The 23,965-nt window shown below is 46.8% G+C and overlaps 2 protein-coding genes across 3 annotated transcripts in view; one reads left to right on the forward strand and one right to left on the reverse strand.

Annotated features, from left to right (window-relative positions):
* Positions 1-6,954, forward strand: part of bmpr1aa (bone morphogenetic protein receptor, type IAa) — a 66,871-nt gene extending 59,917 nt beyond the window's left edge. For both annotated transcript variants that reach the window (XM_029669626.2, XM_029669625.2), the window contains exons 9-13: positions 333-525; positions 790-1,087; positions 1,364-1,539; positions 1,757-1,887; positions 2,188-6,954. In XM_029669626.2, the coding sequence (XP_029525486.1) occupies positions 333-525; positions 790-1,087; positions 1,364-1,539; positions 1,757-1,887; positions 2,188-2,313 (924 nt within the window). In that variant the 3' untranslated portion in view covers positions 2,314-6,954. The remainder of the gene's footprint in view (positions 1-332; positions 526-789; positions 1,088-1,363; positions 1,540-1,756; positions 1,888-2,187) is intronic.
* Positions 3,495-22,411, reverse strand: mmrn2a (multimerin 2a). Its single transcript, XM_029669629.2, has 8 exons — positions 21,985-22,411; positions 15,575-15,697; positions 15,224-15,330; positions 13,191-13,259; positions 12,308-12,541; positions 9,693-10,129; positions 8,006-9,521; positions 3,495-7,001 (listed from the first exon to the last, which is right to left on the reverse strand). The coding sequence occupies exons 1-8, from the start codon at positions 22,344-22,346 to the stop codon at positions 6,592-6,594; spliced, it is 3,258 nt and encodes a 1,085-aa protein (XP_029525489.2). The 5' UTR covers positions 22,347-22,411; the 3' UTR covers positions 3,495-6,591.
* Between the last annotated feature and the right edge of the window lie 1,554 nt (positions 22,412-23,965).

The following is a 23,965-nucleotide window of genomic DNA, read 5'->3' on the forward strand; positions in this document are numbered from 1 at the left end:
TAATAGCAATAAGGCACCTCTGTGGGTTTGTGGTATATGGCCAGTATACCACGGCTAAGGGCTGTATCCAGACACTCCGCGTTGCGTCGTGCTAACAACAGCTCTTAGCCGTAGTATATTGGCCATATACCCTCGGGACTTATTGCTTAAGTATAACATCATGGGCCTTACAAAGAAAAACGTGCACATCTGGCTTGCAACAGCGAATACCGCCTTGCAACAGCGAATACCGAATTAACAAATGGTAAAGGTTGTAGTAGGTATGATCTGTGGTAAGCTACTGTTGATCTGATATGAATGCTCAGTGCCTCTCTCCCTGATGTGTCTTGTAGGTGCAGCGCACCATTGCCAAGCAGATCCAGATGGTGCGTCAGATCGGCAAGGGGCGCTACGGCGAGGTGTGGCTGGGCCGCTGGCGGGGAGAGAAGGTGGCCGTCAAGGTGTTCTTCACCCGGGAGGAGGCCAGCTGGTTCAGAGAGACCGAGATCTACCAGACAGTCCTCATGAGGCACGAGAACATACTGGGTAAGTGCCGTTCCTACCACTCGCATGTAACAAAGACGACAGCTATCTCTGCCTCCAACTAAGCCATATACTGCCTTTTTCTTTCTAAATTTATCTAAATTAGTCTCAATCAAAGTGTAATGTGGAGAGCCTTGATTGACTGTGATCTTAGGTCTACATTTGCCCTTGTACATACATGGCTGAGGTCAACAGTCATATATCAGGGCAAGGCCTCCATCTCACTGCAGCACTAAACACCCCTCACCTCTCTTCTCACGTCTGCAGGTTTCATAGCGGCAGACATCAAGGGTACCGGGGCCTTCACCCAGCTCTTCCTCATCACAGACTACCACGAGAACGGCTCCCTGTACGACTACCTGAGGTTCACCACGCTGGACACCCAGAGCCTGCTGCGACTGGCCTACTCCGCCGCCTGCGGCCTGTGTCACCTCCACACGGAGATCTACGGCACCCAGGGCAAGCCGGCCATCGCCCACCGAGACCTGAAGAGCAAGAACATCCTGATGAAGAAGAACGGCACCTGCTGCATCGCTGACCTGGGCCTGGCCGTCAAGTTCAACAGGTAGGATGCTGCTCAGCAATGGAGATTTTAATCAAGGTTCTATATATTAGCCACCAAAATAAAGAAAACTGACAAATCGGGAGGGGGAGTAGCTGAGCTTGTCCGATGAGCAGCAATCATTTTGTGTTATAAAACGCTTTGCTACGGTGTGCCCTAATGTACACAACCCATGTTTTCACATATGGCCATTCCTCTGAAGAGTTCTGAACTGTTGTTTCTGGAGCGCCATTGACCATTTCCCTGTTGATTATTCTGAATTCCCGTTCTTGTCCTCAGTGATACCAACGAGGTAGACGTCCCTCTGAGTACACGGGTGGGGACCCGGAGGTACATGGCCCCAGAGGTGCTGGCCGAGACCCTGAACAAGAACCACTTCCAGGCCTACATCATGGCTGATATATATAGCTACGGCCTCGTCATCTGGGAGATTGCCCGCCGCTGTATAACAGGAGGTACGGACACACATAGACGCTTACACACACACACATTATAGTTCTGAATCTACAGGCATACCGGTATTTGTGTACCCGTTGATACTGGAAATCCAGACCAGTCACTACGTAAACAGTAATGGGCGTAAGATTTCAACTGGTTATGAAAAGCACTACACACGGTATTGTTGAACCAGTGTTCTGTCGCACACCGTTGTCTCTCTCTCATCTCTCTCAGGTATAGTGGAGGATCATCAGCTGCCATACTATGAGATGGTGCCGTCAGACCCGTCCTTCGAGGACATGCTGGAGGTGGTGTGTGTGAAAGGGCTGCGGCCCACCGTGTCCAACAGGTGGAACGGTGACGAGGTGAGTCTGAGAGTGGAGCTAGCCACGAATGTCAACACCTGCGCCACTGCGGGGACATGATTTATCAGGGGAATATTGTTTTGATTGTTTTGTTTCAGAAAGAAAGTGAAGAGCGTATACTTGGCATTTACACAAAGGCGATTATCCTATTGTAGCAGTGTTGGAGAGAGTGCATTTGTGTTTATTAGTAGTGCTTTTTCAGAGTGGTATATATGCAGGCTTAGCAGCACTTTAAAAACAATGCATAAGCAGAAGGAAAAACAACTCCTACAATGGTGTGTGTGTGTGTGTTTTCTCCAGTGTCTGAGAACCATGCTGAAGCTGATGTCTGAGTGCTGGGCCCACAACCCCGCCTCACGCCTCACCATCTTACGAGTCAAGAAGACCCTTGCCAAAATGGTGGAATCACAGGACATCAAAATGTGATATTTTACCCCTACGTACTCAACACAGCCCGATCGAGAGCCCGAACTCCCCAGTGTGTCCTAATGTCATGATGCAGAATATGTCACCTCTGTTCAGGAGGCGGGGGAGGAGAAACAGTGGATGGGGGGGGAGGGGGGACCCTGCCACAGGGCCTTGGACATTGAGCCTCATGAATCTCTATAACCACAATGGACAGATGCTGCTGCAGAGGTGTTTTTTGACTAAAGGAAACTGTATAGGTTCACTCTCCCGCCTACTCCCTCCCTGGCCAGAGGAGTTCTGGGTTGTAGGAAGCAACGTACTGCGATTTGACGCTTTCTGTGAAAGCCAAAACATGACATGGTGTGAGGAGGGGGAAGGACATGCGTCTGCTCACATGTTGATGGACAAAGTCATATTATGTAGGAACTTTAGAGCCACACTTCAAACCAAGACACTGCCCTCGCAATCGTCACCTCCCGCCAATCATGTTCAATTTTTGCCTGTAAATGTTTTATGCCAATTTTTTCCCCCCTCTTCAGGACAGTCTTCTCCTGCCATATGGAAATATAACTCTTGACTCTTAAGTAGAGTAATTATGAAATAAGGTACTATAATTATGTGAATTTAAATGTAAATGTATATTGGATCGATAGATGCTGTGCCTACAAAAAAGAACCATATACTGCAATGGTATTCACGTCCAGTGGGCTTCAAATGCGACCTGCTTCAAGAGCTACGAGCAATCCAGACAACCAAGGACATTGTAAGAGGGGATACTCGACTTGCCTTAAGTCAACAACTCACTGTGCTTCCTATAACAAAGTTCAACTCAGTAACTTCTCCTGTCACATTTGACATGAAAAGGACAACTGGGGGGAGAAATATTTTCTGCATAATTCTATTCAGAAGGAAATGTGTAAATAGGAAGTCAATCTGTGTCCCGTCCTGTCGCTATGCTTACCCCTTCTTCGTATTTGTTCCTTTGTGTATATACACTATGTCTTCTGGGAGGAATATCCAGAACACTAAACATTGAGTCTTGTTCATAGATATTATAAGCTGAATTTCCCTCCAGCTCTTCTCTATTGCTTTTAATTCCATGTTGAGTTATAGATATTCTATGAGTGGCCAACTTTCATATTGCCAAACATCATGTGAGCTCGGCCATTGGACTGCAGTAATGAAGAAGTCCACATTAGTTTGGAAAATATGCCATATTTTATTAACTTAAAGTACAAATATATAGCTTACTCAATGCTATGGTAAATGACAGTTACTTGTGCTAAAAACATTTAGAGCTGTAATGCCAATGAAGTTTGTTGATCCATCAAGCTTCCTCAGGTGTGTGAGACAGAATTACAGCCAAGTAAAGTGAACTTGCAGTAGATCGTGACACCGAATTTAGACTGTTTCGAGACACATGCGAGTACAGTTGAAGTCGGCAGTTTACATACACCGTAGCCAAATGCATTTAAACTCAGTTTTTCACAATTCCTGACATTTAATCCATGTAAAAAAGTCCCTGTCTTAGGTCAGTTAGGATCACCACTTTATTTTAAGAATGTGAAATGTCAGATTTATTTCAGCTTTTATTTCTTTCATCACATTCCCAGTGGGTCAGAAGTTTACATGCACTCAATTAGTATTTGGTAGCATTGCCTTTAAATTGTTTAACTTGGGTCAAATGTTTCAGGTAGCCTTCCACAAGCTTCCCACAATAAGTTGGGTGAATTTTGGCCCATTCCTTCTGACAGAGCTGGTGTAACTGAGTCAGGTTTGTTGGCCTCCTTGCTCGCACATGCTTTTTCAGTTCTGCCCACAAATTTTCTATGGGATTGAGGTCAGGGCTTTGTGATGGCCACTCCAATACCTTGACTTTGTTGTCCTTAAGCCATTTTGCCACAACTTTGGAAGTATGCTTGGGGTCATTGGCCATTTGGAAGACCCATTTGCGAACATGCTTTAACTTCTGGATTAATGTCTTGAGATGTTGCTACAATATATCAACATAATTTTCCATCCTCATGATGCCATCTATTTTGTGAAGTGCACCAGTCCCTCCTGCAGAAAAGCACTCCCCCAACATGATGCTGCCACCCCCGTGCGTTACGGTTGGGACGGTGTTCTTCGGCTTGCAAGCCTTCCCCTTTTTCCTCCAAACATAATGATGGTCATTATGGCCAATCAGTTCTATTTTTGTTTCATCAGACCAGAGGACATTTCTCCAAAAAGTATAATCTTTGTCCGCGTGTGCAGTTGCAAACCATAGTCTGTCTTTTTTATGGCGGTTTTGGAGCAGTGGCTTCTTCCTTGCTGAGCGGCCTTTCAGGTTATGTCGATATAGGACTCGTTTTACTGTGGATATAGATACTTTTGTACCCATTTCCTCCGGCGTCTTTACTAGGTCCTTTGCTGCTGTTCTGGGATTGATTTGCACTTTTCACGACAAAGTACGTTCATCTCTAGGAGACAGAACGCGTCTCCTTCCTGAGCGGTATGACGGCTGCGTGGTCCCATGGTGTTTATACCTGCGTACTATTGTTTGTACAGATGAACATGGTACCTTCAGGCAAATGGAAATTGCTCCCAAGGATAAACCAGACTTGTGGAGGTCTACAATTCTTTTTCTGAGGTCTTGGCTGATTTCTTTTAATTTCCCATGATGTTAAGCAAAGAAGCACTGAGTTTGAAGGTAGTTTTTAAAATACATCCACAGACACACCTCCAAATGATGCCAATTAGCCTATCAGAAGCTTCTAAAGCCATGACATTTTCTGGAATTTTCCAAGCTGTTTAAAGGAACAGTTAACTTGGTGTATGTAAACTTCTGACCCACTTGAATTGTGATACAGTGAATTCTAAATGAAATAATCTGTCTGTAAACCTAAGTGTATGTAAACCTCCGACTTCAACTGTATATACAAATCCACAGGTTTCCTTAGTGCCGTTATCTGTGGGCCAGTGCAGAGGGTAGAGCCAGCCCATTGATTACCATTTACCACAAGAGGAACTGCATTTTTAGATCTTTCACTTTTCATACAGGACAGAAAGGAGAAATATGAAGTGAGAACTTAATGTCCCCTCATCTGAACCACTGTCCTTACCTCTTGCCGGTGTGATGATGACGAGGAAGCCTCGTCAGAGATTGTGCCCCTGATAAGTTATGGTTCAACCTCTTGCATAGGCTCTATGTTTTGGCCAGTGTGTTCTTAAAACATTCTCTTTCAAGTCCCTGGTCCTATTGTGTCTGCTGTCTCTTCTATCTAATGTTGGCTTTTGCTTCACTTTTGTCCATACAAATGCGTAAAACAACATATATGCTGCATAGCTTTAGCAGTGCTTGTCAGTTTGCGCTCAATGTGTGCTTATGTTTAAGTGTGCATGTCCGCTGAAATCCTAGTGTGTGTGTGTGTGTGTGTGTGTGTGTGTCAGGACAGTTTCTCTGTGAATTAAGCTAACAGTACATGGTAGATATTTAAGAAAAATACTTCACCCAAGCAGTAACTAGTGTTTTCCTGTCGTTTGTAACATGCAAGAAAACCATCTAGAATAATCTCTTAATGTGTAAATCTTTAATGTGTTTTTGCATCGGGCCTTTGAGTTTACCAAGGAAAGAAAACTATTCTCTATACAGCCTGTCCAATGTATCCATTTTTAAGTAAATAACCTTATTTTAGTACACAACTTTGTGGTCTGGCCTTGGGTTATTTACGCTTTCTTTTTGATGAGGCTTAACCTAGTAAGATGTCTAGCACGTCCGTCTACTGGAGGAGAAACATACAGCATATTGATGTACTGTAATATAGAGTTCACCTCTTCACACAATCAATTCCTCTGTCCCTTCACTTAATTGATTTATGTTCACTGTAGTCTGTATGGAGCCAGTGTCTTGTAGAAAATGTTTTTTTCTATACCTGGGTCCTCATACATGTATAAGCAATGTTGCAGTCATAAAACACTGAAGGCACACTTATGGTAGCATGTGATATCTTAAAGAGCCCACCTTCTATTCTGAGTCAGTGTTTTCTATAGAATATGGTTTTATGGTCCAGAATGCTCATGCTCCCGTTCCCCTTATAACAGCCTACAACAGGGAAGTTGTATTGCAACGCTTTTAAGTGGTATACTGTATGACACAGGAAACATGTTTATACTCACTCAACCTTTTTATATACGCTCCTCCCAGTATCAATGTAAGAGATCGAAACACGGGTGGCATAGCAGCTGTTAGTCTAGTGATTTTGATTTCGCTCAGTCCAACGTCTCTCCTCTGACTGCAGACCGGCCACAGCTCCCTCAGGTGGTGTGATGAAGGAGAAGCCCAGCGAAGACGTTGTCCTTAGGGTCATCAGTCACCAGAGTCCCTCCCAACAGTTCGAGGCGGAGCTCCTCTCCTTGCCGCAGCTGTAGGAGACACACACGGGTGACGGGGCCATACGATGCCATCTTGTCCTGATGCAGAGTGGCAGCCAGCTCCCCATTCTCTCTCCTCAGCCCAGACAGCGAGAGGCCAGGTTCAAAGTTCAATGTCAGCACGAAGAGGTAGACCCCTGCTAAAGGTGCTTGGAACATCCCAGTGTGAGTGGAGTACATCTGGCCGAGGTTTAGGTATGTGTCCCCCGACACCAGCAGGCTGTCACTTGGTCTGCTGCGCTGTATGCTTCTGGCCAAAAACATCAGGGGACTGTCCCTCAGCTTGGATAGAACTGAAAGAGAAGAGACAGGGAATTGTCAGCTGTTCTCTGCTATCTGTTCATATGAACCCTTGTCATAGACACTCAGTATACTTATGCTTGGATCACTTTATAAGCTTGAACAACAAAAAAAAAATGTTCACCAGGGGGCAGTCTTGTGTTGTCTGTTAGTGTTGCTGGTAATGTTGATACCCTCAGTCATGCTAAACAGCTCCTTTTAACCCATTGCTAACACTTACTTGAGGGTGTTGCACTGTATAGATCCCCAAGGATCTTTCTTTGTTTAAAGTGCATTCTGGTCTTAAGGGAGGTTTAGAAAGAGATGTGGCCCAGCATGATAGAGGTACAGATAACTGCCAAAATAAAGGAAACCCCAACAGTGTCTTAATAGGGTGTTGGGCCACCACGACGGGGAGCTGCTTCAATGCTCCTTGGCTTAGATTCTAAAAGTGTCTGGAACTCTATTGGAGGGATACGACACTACTTCCATGAGAAATTCCATCATTTGGTGTTTTGTTGATGGCGGTGGAAAACGCTGTCTCAGCCGCCTCTGCAGAATCTCCCATAAGTATTCCAATTGGGTTGCGATCTGGTGACTGACAAACACACACCCTTTTAACCCCCTATGCTCCTATGACACCCCTCTTTCGAAGTCTTTGCTAGAATCTCAATTGCATACTCATGTCTTCTCTCCTCTCCGCCTCCTCAAAACCCATTGGATGAGAAAGTCAGAGGTCCCTCCCCTCTGACCTTCTCTTCCAATGGGTTTTGAAAAGGAGGCAAGGAGAGGACATGAGGAGTAAGCAGTAGATGAAAGGCCACTGAGATTTAGCCACTAGGCAAAATAATGAGCAACTGGGCATTTTTAAACATGACCCTAAGTATGATGGGACGTTACTTACTTAACTCAGGAACCACACCTGTATGGAAGCACCTGCTTTCAATATAATTTGCATTCCTCAAGTGTTTCCTTTATTTTGGCATTTCCCAGTTTTTTTTAATAGATTGATGCCTACCTGATGTATCCCTCCTGCTGCGAAGGTTAGCGCGCTCTCCAATATGATCTTTTATCCCCTCTTTCTTGTCCTTGCGCTTCCTCTCTCTCTTCCTTTCCTTCCTCTTCATCAGGGCCCACAGCTGGTCCAGGTCCAGGGTGCTCTCTGATTCGGCCAGCCCCTCTGAGTTACTGAAGACATTCTTAAAGAGCTGCAGATGATTCTCTAGACCCTTCCTCAGCCAGGCCACCTCCACCTGCATTTTGGCCTCCACACCACCAGAGGTGCTGTCTTTGGTGATGTTGCAGCTGGCAGGGCAAGGCCTGTACTCCAGCCTGTTGACCTTCTCCCCCAGCTCCTCCACTGCTTTCTCAAGGCTACGCAGGTCACTGTCCGAGTAGTCTTGCCGGTCCTCAGAGGCTGCTGAGTCCATGAGGTGGTCACTCCTCTGGTCTCCACTCCTCCTCTTCAGCCCGCGGGAGGCCAAGTCTACTAGCACGGAGGGCTCATCTGAGGATGGGACTTCCTCTGCCCGGACAGCCTCCAGCAGGGTGGTGAGGCTGAGGTTCTGGCCCTTGATCTGATGCTGCATGTGCTGGAGCCTCTTCTGCAGCGCTGGGATGGAGTGAGCCTCCTGTTTGTGGAGGGGCCAGTCCATGAACCCCATCACCTCCTCCCCCAGGAGCATCTCCAGCACTTCAGTGTGGCGGATGGCGTCCTTCAACAAAGAGTAAAAGGAGCTGGAGAGGTGGCGCATCTCAGCCTCCAACCTCTTGTCACTCTCCTGCAGGCTGAGCACGTCCCTGTGGCTGCCCAGGACTGAGGTCATCAGCTGAGTCAGGTTGTTTTGGAGAGTTCTGCTCTTCTCTTGCTCGAAGGCCAGGGAGGCCATGACGTCATCCACAGAGGGACCCCAGTGCTCAGACCCAGCATCGATGCTTCCATCCAGGGCCAGCCGATTGTCGTTGGCCAGCTCGGTGACGTTGGTCAGGCCCTGCTCCAGACGGGAGAAGGAGGCGGTGAATGCCTGGCAGTCACAGTCTCTGGCAGCGCTGACGTTCTGGTAGAATTGTGTGTACAGGTAGTCCATGTCAGTCTCCATCTCCTGCAGCTGCTCCGAGTGGATGGTCAGGTTGCTGGCCAGTTCATTGACGCGGTTCAGCACGGCTACTTTAGCCGCTTCCACCTCCAGGCCCGTCTCCATGAACTGGATCTGGCTGTTCCTCCCCGTCTGGGCAATGTTCTCCTCAAGGTCTCGGAAGCCCCTCTTCAGGTCCAGGACGTTGTCATTGGCCATCTCTAGGTCTTCCACCAGGGCATTTACCCTCACTGTGTTGTTGACCACCTTGTTGTCCAGACGGGCGATAGCCTCCCACACTGCGGAGTCCTTTGGAGGCTGCTGGGCCTGACTGGGATGGACCTGGCTGGGTTCTCTCCTGGCCCCTGGGTTGGTCAGGTGCCTCTGGAGCACTTCACTCAGACGGTCCTGCTCCAGCTTCATGTCTGACAGGGTGGCATTCATGGACTGGAGATTAACCTACCCAGGAGCCATGAAAGACATGAAGAATATTTTTCTCACTTAATGCCCATAATGTGCAAGTCTAAAAGTCTGTTACTAACGCAGAAGTGAGGAACTAAATCTAAAAGTTTAATTATGAAATAGTTGCGTTACCATGCCATGAGATACATTAATGAGGGATTCGCTGACCTGTAACATCTTGTGGTTGCGTTTGATCTTGCCGTCAATGTCTGTCTTGAAGTTGGTGATGTTATAGTGCAGCATGGCATGCTGGGAGTGTAGCCTGTCTGCCATCTCAGCTCTCTGTCTCTCCAGTTCCCTCCTCACCTCCTTGGTGTCTTGGAAACTCTGCTCCAGCTTAGCCTCCAAGGCCTCGGGACCCTCTCCAGCCCCTGCTCCACGCAGGGCTGCCTCCTCTACCTCCCACTGAGAGTTCTGGAGCAGAGCCACATCCCGGGACAGACCTTCAACCTCCTGGGTTAGGTGCTCCAAGGTGCGGTTGTAGCCATCCAACATGGGCTGGAGCTGGGACATTAGCAGGGCCATCATGTGGAGTAGAGGGAGGGGAGACTGGGAGTCTTGGTAGGGCAGTAGAGGGACAGCTTCCACCTCATCCCTGATTGGTTCTGGGAGACAATCCAGGAAGTCAGAGCACAATATTTACTCACATCAATCGGTTTAAAGCATCAGAACTAGACATATTTTCAGTTTTAGACATATCCACTTTGTAACTGCACAAGGCTGAGATGACACCTCAACAATTCTACACACACATTAATGTGTATAGGAACAGAGCAAGACTCCTTTTCAATACCTGTTAGAATGTATTCTCTTGTAAAGGCCATTCATATCAGTTGTGCCATTAGTTCTTTAGGAACAGTTATGAGAGCCCTTTGTCTTTCAAGAAATATTCAACATGTGTTTGGTTTTATCCCCAAAAATTGTTTTCAAAGTCAAATGGCAAGCTGCCAAAAATAGGAATAATAACATTTTCAGACCTATATTTGGACATTTAATTTCCCTTATGTATTGGTCTTCCTGACTGAACCCCTTTGTTACAAGAAAGCACAGTGAATAATTGTTGGATTGGTTTGTTTCATGGCAGTGTTTTTGCACCCCAGAGATGGCCCTAATGGACGCAGTTCCTTTTACAATGATACAGGCTCCAGGGATTTTCACATCTTCCTAGAAACGGTCTGTGTGAGTGTCTGACATTGAATTCCCCCACCCACATGTATTAATTACCAGACTGATTACTGCTGTGCAGCGAACATTGATGTAAACTCTTGCGAGGCTACACATGTATGCCCCCTGGGAATAAGTCCCAGTTCTGACACTGTCACCCTTGTATCTGGACAGAGTCCAGACCCCCAAGCTGCTCTGCTTTAAAGTGTGATCTATGTGATCAGAGGGCCTCTCGTCATTTAGGGCTTGTTTTTCTAATAACATTGGAAAGACCCTCCATTAATTCAGGGAGAAAAACACTGTTCCCTTATGCTTTCCCTCTAAGAGGTCAGATACAGTGAGGTCATACTGAGAGAGGAAATCAGGTCGCCCCCTGCCATGAGAGTTCTACAAAGTTGGAAGAGGTTCTCTACTTTTTTTAAATCCCACCGATCAAAAGAAGTAGGAAAGTAGTGTTTTTTGAAATAATTTCACTAATTAAGAGAAACTTTAACAATAACATGTAGGCCGATTTTGTCTTTAGTCTGAGTTGATGGAAGTCTGATCGGTCATTTATTCATCCAGACATTACGTCATGGCCTTAGCCTGTTGAATCTTTCCCAAACGAGAATAATATGTCACAGGAAGTGAGAATATACCACAGCAGCAAAAACTATGGCACCCTTCACTGTGTGTGGCTGTAATATGAGACCTCAAGCTATATCACCATCCCACTGCGGATTACATCATCCACACACACAATGTAATGAGGGGGGGGGGGGGATTTTTCCCAGAAGAAAGAGAGGATTTCCTGAGAAGGAAGCTGTAATGAGTATAAAGGGGGGGGGGGGGGCACTAAGCTAGAGGGGTCACTGTGGAGGGATGGAGTTGTGGAAACGCTCCCCATAGATGTACGTGTATTTTTCCTGGTCAAGCCTTCCCCCTTTCAACTGTGTTTTTTTTACAGCACTATTCTAAAGCCTGTCGATTCTCTCGGAGGATGTGAATGAGACAGGCAGTTGACCAGACAGTAGTGCATAAATAACAGCTGGGAGTATTAACATGCCAGACAGGAGCTTAGAGAAATAGGAGTATTTCACTGTCAGTTTTGTATTAACATTGTATTTACTTTTTTTATTGACTATGAGATGGTGAGTGAGCAGGTGTGTCCAGTATGTGTCTTTGCATGAGTGTCTCAGAGGTTAGAGCAGGGGTCATACATGGGTTTAGGAGTGTTGATGATTACCCTGCCTCCTTTTCATGGCCCTGATTTTAGGGGTGTTGATGATTACCCTGCCTCCTTTTCATGGCCCTGATTTTAGGGGTGTTGATGATTACCCTGCCTCCTTTTCATGGCCCTGATTTTAGGGGTGTTGATGATTACCCTGCCTCCTTTTCATGGCCCTGATTTTAGGGGTGTTGATGATTACCCTGCCTCCTTTTCATGGCCCTGATTTTAGGGGTGTTGATGATTACCCTGCCTCCTTTTCATGGCCCTGATTTACCTCCTTAAAGCACAGTCACAATCCTGGCCTTGGTGGTCCTAACTTATAGCTTATTTAACCAGGCATCCTAACGTTTCCCCACTGTGATTAACATGATGTTAGTACAGCACTGGTGATTCTAAGGTCCCAACTTACCTCCATGGTTGAAATCCTGCTGGTGGTGGTTAGGGTTGTGGGGGTGGTCGTAGCCATGGTGAGGGATGTGCTCCTGGGCCTGTCGAGGGTATGAGGGGGACTCTCGGGACTCTGTGTGTTTGTTGTTGTTGTCAGCCTCTGAGGCATGGAGTTCGTACAGAGGATTCTCAGACACCTGGAAGTCATTCTGCTCCCTCTCAGCCTGGTGGGTGAGTCTAGACTGTGCACCTAGACCTGACAGACAACAGACAGATGGATGGGATGTTAGGAGAGGCTTTCATTCAACACAGCACCGAGTAGTAGCTGTGTCTCTCTTCCCTGACCATGAGAACCATAGCCTTGGGTTAGCTCTCTGTCCCCCCACTTCTGACCCCACTTCAGCCAACCCTGTGTGTGTGTGTGTGTGTGTGCTTGATTAGTGTGTGTAACACAATGGCTATTCGACTCCAGTAGTGGTCAATAATTAGTTATGAGACCTTTGCGGTTTAGGAAGCCCTCTCTATGAGGGGTGTGGAGGTACTGAAAGCGGACCAGCCGATAATGGGGGACTTTACGTCTTTATTTTGGCCTAGAATTGGCCCAAAAGGGCAGAGGGTTATTTTTAGGTCCCTAGTTATTTCTAGGTCACACCCCTTTACAGCCTTGCTTGATGCCCTGAGAACGGTTCACACACCCTTTCCTCCCTCCCCTGGGAGATGAACTTCCCACGGCCTGCTATAGCTTTTATACAAATGCTCCTTCTTCTGGCGCACTAGCGTTTCCTCAGTTTGTTTGAGGCAGAGAGGGCGGCACGGGGCGCTTGATTGAAGGCCAGCTTACCCAGTCAACCCCCCCCCCCCCCCCCCCCAACATGTAAACAGACGGGTCAGATGAGCAGACCTACCTGTGTGGTGAGGCTCAGTGTCTCTGGAATGTGGTCGTCCTGCCACCGTAGGGTCCGCAGGGTCAGACACTGAGGAAAAGAGGGGGAAGAGGAAGCGAGAGGATAGCAGGATAGCAGGGACTGGATGTTACTTTTATTGGTTCCACCAGCTTTCGTGAACACATGACTTTCTCAGCCGGTGTCTATCGCCGAGTTAAGGGCCATTTCACGCATGGGAAATCTGTTTGAGAATTAACCTAAATCTTGCTCTTAGTACAGAGAGTCAGAGCCAAACTCATTAACTAATCCTGGAGAAAGTCTAGAGTAGGCCTGTGGAAACATATTGCACCATGAGGTTACTTCTTATGCCAAAATGCAATTACTAACACTCAACCGTGTTGATGCTCGTCGACTTAGGGGCCGTGGCAGCCCATCATTCAGGGCAGAAAATTGGGGGGGGGTCTTGCCTGTTTTGCATGTTATTTTGGCATTAATATGTGTCGTATCAGTTTGAAAGCAATGTAAAAAAAAATATATATATATAAGTATATATCTCTCATTCAGTTAATAAAAGCTGCATATAAAGCTCCAAATAAAGCTCCAAAATGCAGGTGTTTCAGCTAAGTGCTTTCTGTGGTGGTGGTGGGGCAAGCCAGCAAAAAATAGGATCATATTGCCGTGATTGGCTCAGGGTTCTGTCACTCATGGGGACACAACGTCATTGCCAAGTTTATGTCCTTAGTAAGAGTAGACATCCAAAATTTCAGCCCTTTGGGTCCTGCCATAGAGTAATATTACAAGTGGCCTTCCAAGAAGACTCCAGGTCATTGGCCACGGATAAAATTACATCAAATCACGTTACATGTACAGTAGCTTTGATTGGACTGATCATGTCAACATCTTACTTTCCAAGTCTTAGTTAGCAGTCATCATCATGAATCAAGTCGACAATCTACTGGCAAATCATTTTTAATCCTTGTCATATGAAGAGAAATTATAGATAAAACGTATCTGTGCTCATCGGCCATGAAGATTACACAACAGGTTGGAAATTGTAAATTCAACAATGAGTCGTTTGGAAGGAATCAGTGGCTAACTGCAAGCACTGCAAAGCAAACAGTAGCCTGCTATTCAATGGAGTAGCTGTGTTTCTTTTTTTCCCCAGAGTTCCCACCATAAATCCAGAGAATGACAGACTTTGACAGTTTGATGACAAAACCACCGCACCACCTTCATGTTTAAGTGAGCACATCACAAGCCATGGTGTAATACGAAGTGTTTGTTGTGTAGTAAACTGTTAGTAGCCCATGTGCCTCACGCTAATAATTTGGTGTATTTTCACTTCTTAATTTCGCCTAATGTTACTGTTCTGACTCGGTGGTGCTGCACATGTAGCCTATAACCTGTTTGAGAAATGTCATCTAATATTATAAGAGCTTTCATTGTCTGCTTTTATGCCCCCTTTATTTATACCAACGGTTCTGACTTGGTGTACAGGGAAAATACTGTAAGAGCAGACCATGTTCTGCCTTCTGTCGCTGTACTTTTCAAAAATGCTGAACACATAGTCATGTTGACTACGTCCATCGTAGCTCGCTCATTAATGCCTTAATCGGAATTACAGAATGCCTCTTATCCGCTCATCTTTCCCTCATGCCATAGTTTCTACATCTCAATTGTCAGTAGAACCCACATTTGTTTAAGCAAGTCAGCCATATCAACTATGTTTTTAAAAAGACAGTAAAGGAGACTGAATTAACTGTTTCGTTGCCAGACAAGGCTGCGCTGATAGCCAGGTGTAGCAGTGGTAAGGATTCACTCCATTTTACTGGAAAGAAAGCTCTGTTGTTGGGACAGCTTTATCTAGGCCCTAACAGTATGTGGGCACCGCTTGTCACCATTATAGTGCAATTAATGTATTGTTTAGTGTAATGTCTTTTCTGGCATGCATCTGAACATATTTTGATTGTTTGCCCCACCAAGATGTACATGCTAAAATCGCCACTACTAGGGGTCCTAAAGTATACAGCATGTGTGCATCTCTGTTTCAGCACCTGTTTCCTCACAGTTCTCCCCTCCGTGTCCTGGGCAGCACCTCCACAACAGGGCTGTGAAGATCTTTTGCTTCTCTCTGTACACTGGCCGGGTAGAGAGCTTGTACCTAAACACAGAAAACAAGGTTACAACCACACACACACATTGGATTTCGCCTGCAAAATGAACTGATGGATCGTAAATAAGATGTGTGTTGGAGATATTTGTGTTATCATTGTTATTATATGAGAATGCTGGATCGAGCAGTGTGTGGGGAATTTGAGTGTGCATTGTCAATCTGTAATGTAATGCAGTGTGCTGTTAACATGTGGTTGAAGTTGACGTTTGAATGCACAGTGGGCTGAACTCACATGACGAGCTGGCAGTCAGGCGTGCCATTGGGACAGGGGCTCTGGGACTTGATGGTGTATTTTTCTGTGCCACAGGATTCAACAACGGATTCAATGCGGCGGTGCACGAATGCACACCAGTTTCTGGAAGAGGACACAAGCACACAGCGTCATTCCATTGATACTGTGCAATATCTATGTGTAATGAAACCGGAAGCTGGGAGACGGTTGAGATAATCAGGTTGCCAGGGGTGAAGGTCCATCTTCCTCCTGGACTTCTAGTTCTCTCCGTCTTTGCTGCTGCTGCTGTCTCACAGTTTGCTTGTTTGCAATTCTGTGGTTATCCTTCCTGTTTCTACAGGTCAGGGCTACAAACATAACATCCGCTCCAGAGAGGCACCGACCACTGGACTTTCCCATAACTTAACAGTTATAATGCATAGTGTTCCTTTTAATTTATCTTGATTCATTGTGAACAGGGCCAAAAATTCAAATCCATGCGGCAGCATCTGCCTTTTCATTCGACCTTATTTGTTAGACTCTTTGAAGCGTGTATTGTGTGTGTTTGGGTGGCCTGCATTTCAAAAGGCGTTTCACAAATATTTTTCCGTTTTACCGGGGCTTTGTTGTTGAGTTGTCTTATCGCTCCTAGTGCGGTCTCCCTCCTGACCCCTATCTACCCCCCCACTTTTACAGTCAGCTTCAGAGCCTTGGCATGGTGACTCACCCGCCTGGTTCCTCCCAAGGGTAGTGCTGAAACAAGGATTCCCTGCTTACAACTCTGCCTTCTCAGCACGTACATAGCGCCTAATGACCGGCCAAAGACATCTATGGGCTGGATTTCTTTTCAGGACCTTCACACCGCTGTCTGCATATCTAATCAGGGAAATGGTATTCCCTTTCATTTTCCAGCAGAATTGTTTGATATCAATGAATTCCACAAGTATTTATCTATCTCAGATGGTTTCTGGAGACTTATGCCGTCGTATTCCATTTGACCCCCGTGACCTTCATTTGCTACAGCGGCTCTCTCCTCCTGCCTAACCAGCACGTCACTGATCTGTGCTAACCTGTTCCAGACCGACTGTCCAAACATCACATTAGAGAAGATGAAAGATAGCCAGGGGTCAGTCTACATCACAGCAGGGGTCATCTCTCCACCGGCCCCTGACCCAGGTGAAACAGGTGTGGAGGGGGGATGGATTTCACCGCTCCTGGGTGGCCCTGTCTGAGACGAACCCCACGCCCCCTTGTCCCTCGCAATCAAGACACGATCAGACGTGAGGTCATCTTCGAGGGAAAGAGTTGACTGTAAACACCAGGCGAGCAGGCGCCCTGGGGCCCCTCGAACTGACGCGTGTGGTGGGGGAGCAGTTAGAGTGTGACACGTCAGATCTGGTGTTTCGTGTTTTTTCTGGCTCACCTTGCTGAACCTGTGACTCAGAGACTCCACGTGGATGGAAAGGCGAAGTGAAGTGGCTGTCATGTTTTGCCAAACCACTCCCTCCCACTGTGGTCTGTAGCACTGTACGGAGGGGACACGGGTCAAGGGTTAATTAACTCTGCGTGTGTGTGTTTATGTGCGTTTGACTGCGAGGTTTCACTGAGTAGGACAAGCTCTATCTGACCTAGCTCAACCGTTCACGGTTAAGAATCCCTTTTAGACATAGCTATGAATGCATGTGCCATTCTCAGCCTTATCCTCCCTCTCTGTTCCTCAGTCATGGTACCAGGACCTTGTATTGGAAGATCCACAACATGAGTGTGTCATTGGCTCTCTAATCTACCACCTCTGTGTCCAGGCCACACCAAACAAAGACCCTTGAAGTATTCAGGGGTGCAGCTGCAGAGGAGTGGAGAGGATTAAAGCAAAATAATTCCTCTGTTTCCAAGACAACAGGTGGTTAACAAGCAAGTGACCACATCGTTGTGGCCTTGATATTGGAGTGTGGCCAAAGTCCTTCATGTATTGCACAGACACACGTACCGCCACGGCTCGTTTGAGAATTATTCCAGACTGCAGAGCCCGAGAATGTGTAGACCGGAGACATTTGACCTCTACTGATGAGGAGAACAAGAGGGTTCACCTTTTCCCTCACTCCGATCCAAGCCTGTCTTTCTCTTGGCCAGGATGGCTATAAATGCGTGGGCTCTGTAGGAGGGGAACTCATGCTGAATAAAGGGTTAGTGGGAGGGGTGTCACAACAACCCAGCACGAATCTCATATTTCATCAACTGAGAGAACACGGTCTCTTGATCCCCCTCGAACAGGCTCCAGCTCTACCACAGTGTTCACCTCCACACAGACTAAACAGTGCCACAACAAACAAGCTCCGCTAATAAATGTTCAGTACGTGAGGATCGCCATAAGACAGCAAATACAAGGAGATCGTTTCCCTTCCGATGCCAAACAGATCAAATCTTGAGCAATATCCTTGTTCAGCAGGACTGAATGTAAACTCCGAGTGTGGAATGTTTGGTGGAATGACTGGAGGGTCACTGATACTTTGACTATTTGTCCCCGTACAGTTTGTTTTGGCCTCTAGTGTGTCACAAACGGTGTTCTGCGCTTGAGCTCGTCTTTTGATATTACACAATAGAACAATATTATGGCATTTTTTACAATATGGGAACGTTGGTCTGGTGGCCCCTGCTCTTTCTGCCATCCCAAGTGAAATGTGCACTCACTTTCTGGCAGAGGAAAAAGTGGAGACTGGATTCTTACTAGACCCCAGCAGTGGCAATGTGCTTCATAAAATTCTAGGAATTAGGTTTCTCACATACTGCTTGCTTGAACAGTTGAACATTTTCATTGAAAATTCACATTTCTCAATGTGAATTGCAATTTGTTAATTTGTCCTCTTGACCTCGATTACTTGCCCCTTCCACGCTCAACCCCACCGGCATGCTACTCGCTTGGCAGGTCTGCGTCAGATCTGCCCCATGTCACTTCCTCCTGGTCTGCTGTGACATCATGGAGGGCCATTCCTGGGAGAGCACAATAGCTGTGTAATTACCTCCTGTAGGCCTTCGGCTCCCATCTCTGGCGTCGACCAGGAAGGAAGTCTCTGACGCTCTCATACATCGTAACCTACTCTATCCTGGGACACTCCCCCACGCAGCATATCAACATACACAAACACAGACAACATACACACTCTGGGGAAGATGTGAGAATCTCAAATCCTTTCCCCCAGTCACTTTCCACTGCAAATGCATTTGGCAAACCCTCACACAGCTTTGTTGGGTAGTTTCTCTATCATGGTGATATGATACTAGAGCTGTGTTCACACTTCGACATCGGCCTCTCCCACAGTCTAATCATTGAGGTCAGTGGGGTTGATTAGGCCTCTGGCTGGGAGGAGAGCCAAGGTTGCCAAACAGGTTTTTTATTTTATTTTTTATTTTTTACCTTTTATTTAACTAGGCAAGTCAGTTAAGAACAAATTCTTATTTTCAATGACGCCCTAGGAACAGTGGGTTAACTGCCTGTTCAGGGGCAGAACGACAGATTTGTACCTTGTCAGCTCGGGGATTCGAACTTGCAACCTTAGTCCAACGCTCTAACCACTAGGCTACCCTGCCGCCCCGCTTAATCAAGTTAGCTAAGAGGCTCTGTAGTCTTTTTCAAGGTTGAAGAGTCATGATGCTAAATCAGATTTTTTTTTATATAGTACTAACACCAGACCCAGATACTCCTTTTGCAAGATAAGTGAAGAACTAATATTAACAGAAGAGCTTTGTTTTTGGTTTCAAAGCCCAGACTCCTCTTTGCTTGTTGCTTATACAGTACAGCTGGCCTGGATAACACTGTCCCCTTTATACTGCGCTGTGGCCTTTTTCACATGTTTTATTTAGTTCAAGAAAAGCCACATTGTGTCAGAGTGTTCAAAGTGTGGACTCTGACTGCTGCAGATGTTGATTCGGAAACAAAAGAGAAAATAACCAGATTATGGAGGCCCTGTTAGCCATTGAGTCGACATGGACTCTGAAACCCGACGGTACACAAAAGGCCTTTGTGCCACTGCCACTGGCAGAGCGGCAAGGCCAAGCACACTGAGAATCAAAGCTGATTCCCCTCGGCCATATTTTATGACCGTGAGTCAGAGGGTGAGTGTAAAGTGAGCGCATAGCAGCAACAAAGCAGAATTTGCCACACATCCATTCCAGACACGAAGCCATTCGTGCTGCGTCGGTGGTGGGTTGGAAGGCCCTTTTCCGAGTGGTCCGGAACGGTCGGCTGAGAGATAGGAAGGGAGCGGATGGGACGGAGTTTCCGCTCTGGAACCTGGAGCTGGGAGATGTAATCAGCGGAGCCCACGGCAGAGCCTCCCGCGAGGGGGCTAAGTACAGCCTCAGAACCCTTCTACGGACCCCAGCCGGAGCGTCAGGTTTTAGACTTGAACATGTCTTGTTTTCATTATTTTAGCTTTTCTTCCTATTATGTTGATTGTAATGATAGTGCGTAATGAAAAACATTTGTTTAAAAGGACAGTTAATCATGCAATGCCATGAGCGACGATGCTACAGATGGTACCTCCATCACACACTAGAGTGCTCTGTGTTGCATTTAAATATCTGAGCAGAATGAATTAAAACAGCTGAAGCAGTTAACTACTCCTCCCTCATACTTGCCTTGTTCATGGGTTCTTGTATTGAGTTGCTTAGCCTGTTGTCTGGGCCTGCTCCACTTTGCGTCCACACAGTTCTGTTTGCTAGCTACAATGTAGTAGCCCACAGGTCTACAGTACATCATTCCCTCCCTGTCTGTGGCCTTTCAGAGCTCCCAATGGCCCAAAGCCTCAGGTCAGCCGTGAGCCGTCCACCCCGACGCCCCTTCCATATCCACGCTCATCGCCCCACCCCCTGGGTTCTTACACATGCATTGTGTGCAGAATGAAACCTCCTCAGACCCAGCAGTGAAGCACAATGTTTGCACCACCGGAGAGAATTATCCTATTATCGTAGCACACACACATACGTATCATCTAGACCCTGAGCACTCTCTCAGGCGGTATACACACCAAAACAACCGGATCTGTTACACCCTGGGGATGCCAATAACACTGTACTGAAAACCATTCAGCACTAAAATACACGGAGATCTGATCTGTTAGTCAGTGTTATTCATGTGCTAGAAGGTACTCCGACACTGTTGGAGGACAAATATAAGTTTGTAACAACAAAAAATGGACATTTTAAGAAGAAGAAGAAGAATAAACACTTTTTCCTTTTCGTTGTCAGTGCTCACTCTGACATTTCAGTTTACATAATGTTTTATTTTATTCTTAACAACCAATGTGTTTTCCCTTTACAGATTCCAAGGCCAAAGTGCATAGATTTTTTTTTTAACAATGAAGAGGAAGGACTCGCCTGAATACCTTTTCACATATCCAGTCTAACCATGAACCTGGGTTGAATTCCGAGGTAGCAAAAGACAGTATACTTTTTCCATTGCAGAGTAAGAGCTCTTCACACACTGACTGAATATACCTCTATTCACAAGTTGAACCTCTCATTGACCCCCCCCCCCAGCCTCCTCCGCCAGAAGAGCCTCCAATGAAAATTGTCCATCAGAGATATCACAGGTCACAACCTCACACTCCCCGGCCCAAACCTGCACTCCATTACAGTAATGGGGGTGACACACAAGAAAAAGGTATTCTTTGAGCAACATCGGAAAGTAAACGTTTAAGTGGCTGCTCTTAAGTAGGGCTAATCGCTGGCTGTTTGGGCTAGCTCCTCAGGGAGCACATTATCGGGGGATCAGACAATTTGGGGTGTAATGTATGTATCTGGGTTAGAAGAATGACGGTGTCCAGTAACTGTCTGGGGCAAAGATCAGGCTCTGCCAGCAGCTTGGGCTTTGAGCACAAAGTACAGGAAACCTATGGCTGTCTTATGGCTTTCTCTGCCATTTAAGATGAATTGCTTATTGATTAGGCTTGTCGAAGGAAAACCATGAGCCTAGTTATGACACACCCGGCCAATGAAACCCTAGCAGTTTGTTTACGGACTCCTTCTGCTGAGGGCACATGTAAATATTTGCTAAACCACTTAGCCTTTTGTTTAGTTTCCCCCATGAGCACAAGCTTCGTGCTGATTGCAGAGGAAGATTGAAGAGATACCAAATGTTTCCACATAGGAGAGGTCGGAAAGAGTTGAATGTGCTGAGAGGGAAAAAGCCTACAGGAAGACACCCCCGTTTGAAACCCAGCCCTCATAAAATACATATTTCTAGGCATTTGTGTGCTACCCCAGGTTCTCAACCTGGGTAGTTGCTGCTATTACATACATGCTGGTAGACCAAACATTGAATGTTCTGTTAGATGTGCGTTTGTAGATCCACAGGTGGTGTGTTTTTCTACTCCTATAGATACTTGTCTGCACTGGCTGCCTATCAGCTGTGGCTACTGTGAACAAACACTTACCCGGTGCGGGCTGGGTAGCTCCCTCCCTCTCCTGGTGCTGGTGCAGTCTCCTTGGGCAGCAGACCCAGGGGGTGTTGTCCAGGACCAGCCTGATGGGGTTGCCCATGTGGTCCGTGCCTTACGGGGTGGTGGGCAGAGCCAGGGATATCAGGTCTGCGGCCATGGGGTCCATTCCTCAGGTGGGGGATGTCAAACTTCCCAGGTCCGGGGTGGACACCCACCCCCTGGGTATCCCAGCCTCCTCTCTCCACAGGCAAGCCTTGGTCCTCTTCCTCCACCTCGGGGTCTCTAGCCCTAACCTCACAGTGGGCCGTCACCATCAGCCCCAGCACCAGCAGCATCAGTTCCCCCACGGCTGTCATGTCTGCTTCCCTGCCTGGTCCTGATCTATCCACGCTAGCTAGCTGCCAAAAGCATCTGAGGCCTCTCCGGGACTGCTATTTGTTTTAAAAGAGTGGGTTTTGGAAATACCCCGCCCCATCTCCAAAAATCCTCCCCAGTCTGATTCCCCTCCCCCTGTTCCCCTCACTCACATATACTCGTAGAACACATGCACTCACACCACATCTCCCCTCCTTCTGAAGTTTTCAAAGCTCTCCAACAATCCTCGGAAATGAGCTTCCCACCCACCAGCCAGTTCCCTATGGAAAGGTCGCAGGCCCTGGAACAATGAGCCTGGCTGTGTGTCTCTCCCTCTCTCAAGCCCACAGGCTGGAGGTGTTATTAGGATCCCCCCCCCCCCACCACCACCACCACACACACAAGCACAAACGCAGCACACACACACCAGCCGGGCCGGTGAGGAAGCAGCCCATTTCTCTTGGCAAGTTGGCAGGTCACTGGAATTCTAATGTTCTTATCACCTCGCCTCTGTCTCTCTTCCTCCGATTGGCATAGTGCAGGAAAAGGATGTTAGGGGAGAGAGCGAGGGATTGGACATGTTTTTTAAAGGAGTGTAAAGGGGTGTTAGCCAGTGGATATAGTGAATCAGTCAAATGTATCTGCATGGGAGAGACTTCAGACTTCCCCTCTGGTTATCTCTGTCTCTATGCACCAGGATCACAAACTGGCCCATATGAGTAATCACCTATTAAATATTTAGTGGGATTCCCCATGTCACTGGCAGCAGTGTGAGAAAGAGGAGATGAATGACGTTATGACGATACGTTGTTTAGCTTCAGGATGAGTCAGTGTTTGAGTTGAAATTGTATCGCCATGGCGACAGATGTTCCAATAGTTGAGTGGTTATAGTGAAAGTCACCTACCATGGTAACACTTCTGTATAAGTCTCAGTGACAGTGTTATTGTCACATTAACTTTAAGAGTTGACTTGGAATGTATGCTGTTGCTGTGCTTGTCTTCCCCAGTGCTTAGGACAGACTTGTTCACTCTGGTATAATTTACTGTGCTCCTAAACATGGATGGCCTTGTAACTCTTTAGTAGCAGCAGGACCTGGGGACATCTGAAGTGCCTCCCTTATATACAAGGACAGACAGATTGTGGAAGCCCATTAAAATAGACAGACTACCATGATCATATACAGTACAGTAACAGGCTGGGACAGTGTAGGGTCTCTGCTGCCCTAGATTCTGACCGTTGAAAGGAAAACAAAAAGAAAGGAAATGTTTTTCTTCTTCTCCATAAGAACTTAATCCTCTGCGTTGTGCTTTACTTGTTTGCTTCCAGATGTAGCTCTAGCAGTGGGGTCGCTCCCTGCGGGTGGTCTGTGTGATCGTGGACTTGATTTTGTGTTCTTGGCTGCAGCCGGAGCAGTGGGGACCCCAGGGTAAATTATGAGCATAGAGATAAATTAGTGTTCACTGGATCATCAGCAGGTGGCGCTAGTTTTACACGTAGAAAGCTGATGGGCCTTGTTTTGCCAGCTTTTATGGGCGGAGAGGTAACCTCAGACGTTATGGCTAGCTGGGGCTGGGGATCAACATCCCACCAGGAGAGAGGTTGCCTCAAGGAGGAGAGCTT

This window comes from Oncorhynchus nerka, linkage group LG10 (assembly GCF_034236695.1).
Source record: "Oncorhynchus nerka isolate Pitt River linkage group LG10, Oner_Uvic_2.0, whole genome shotgun sequence".
Classification (NCBI taxonomy): Eukaryota; Metazoa; Chordata; class Actinopteri; order Salmoniformes; family Salmonidae; genus Oncorhynchus; species Oncorhynchus nerka.

Bases quoted from the DNA above. Each gene is read 5' to 3' on its own strand.
- mmrn2a (XM_029669629.2), bottom strand. From the start codon at position 22,346: ATGACAGCCGTGGGGGAACTGATGCTGCTGGTGCTGGGGCTGATGGTG. The intron at 13,260-15,223 runs GTGCTGAAACAG...TCTTTTCCTCAG, and splicing joins GGAGAACTGTGAGGAAACAG to TGTCTGACCCTGCGGACCCT. The intron at 9,522-9,692 runs GTCAGCGAATCC...GCTCCTGGGTAG, and splicing joins GCAACCACAAGATGTTACAG to GTTAATCTCCAGTCCATGAA.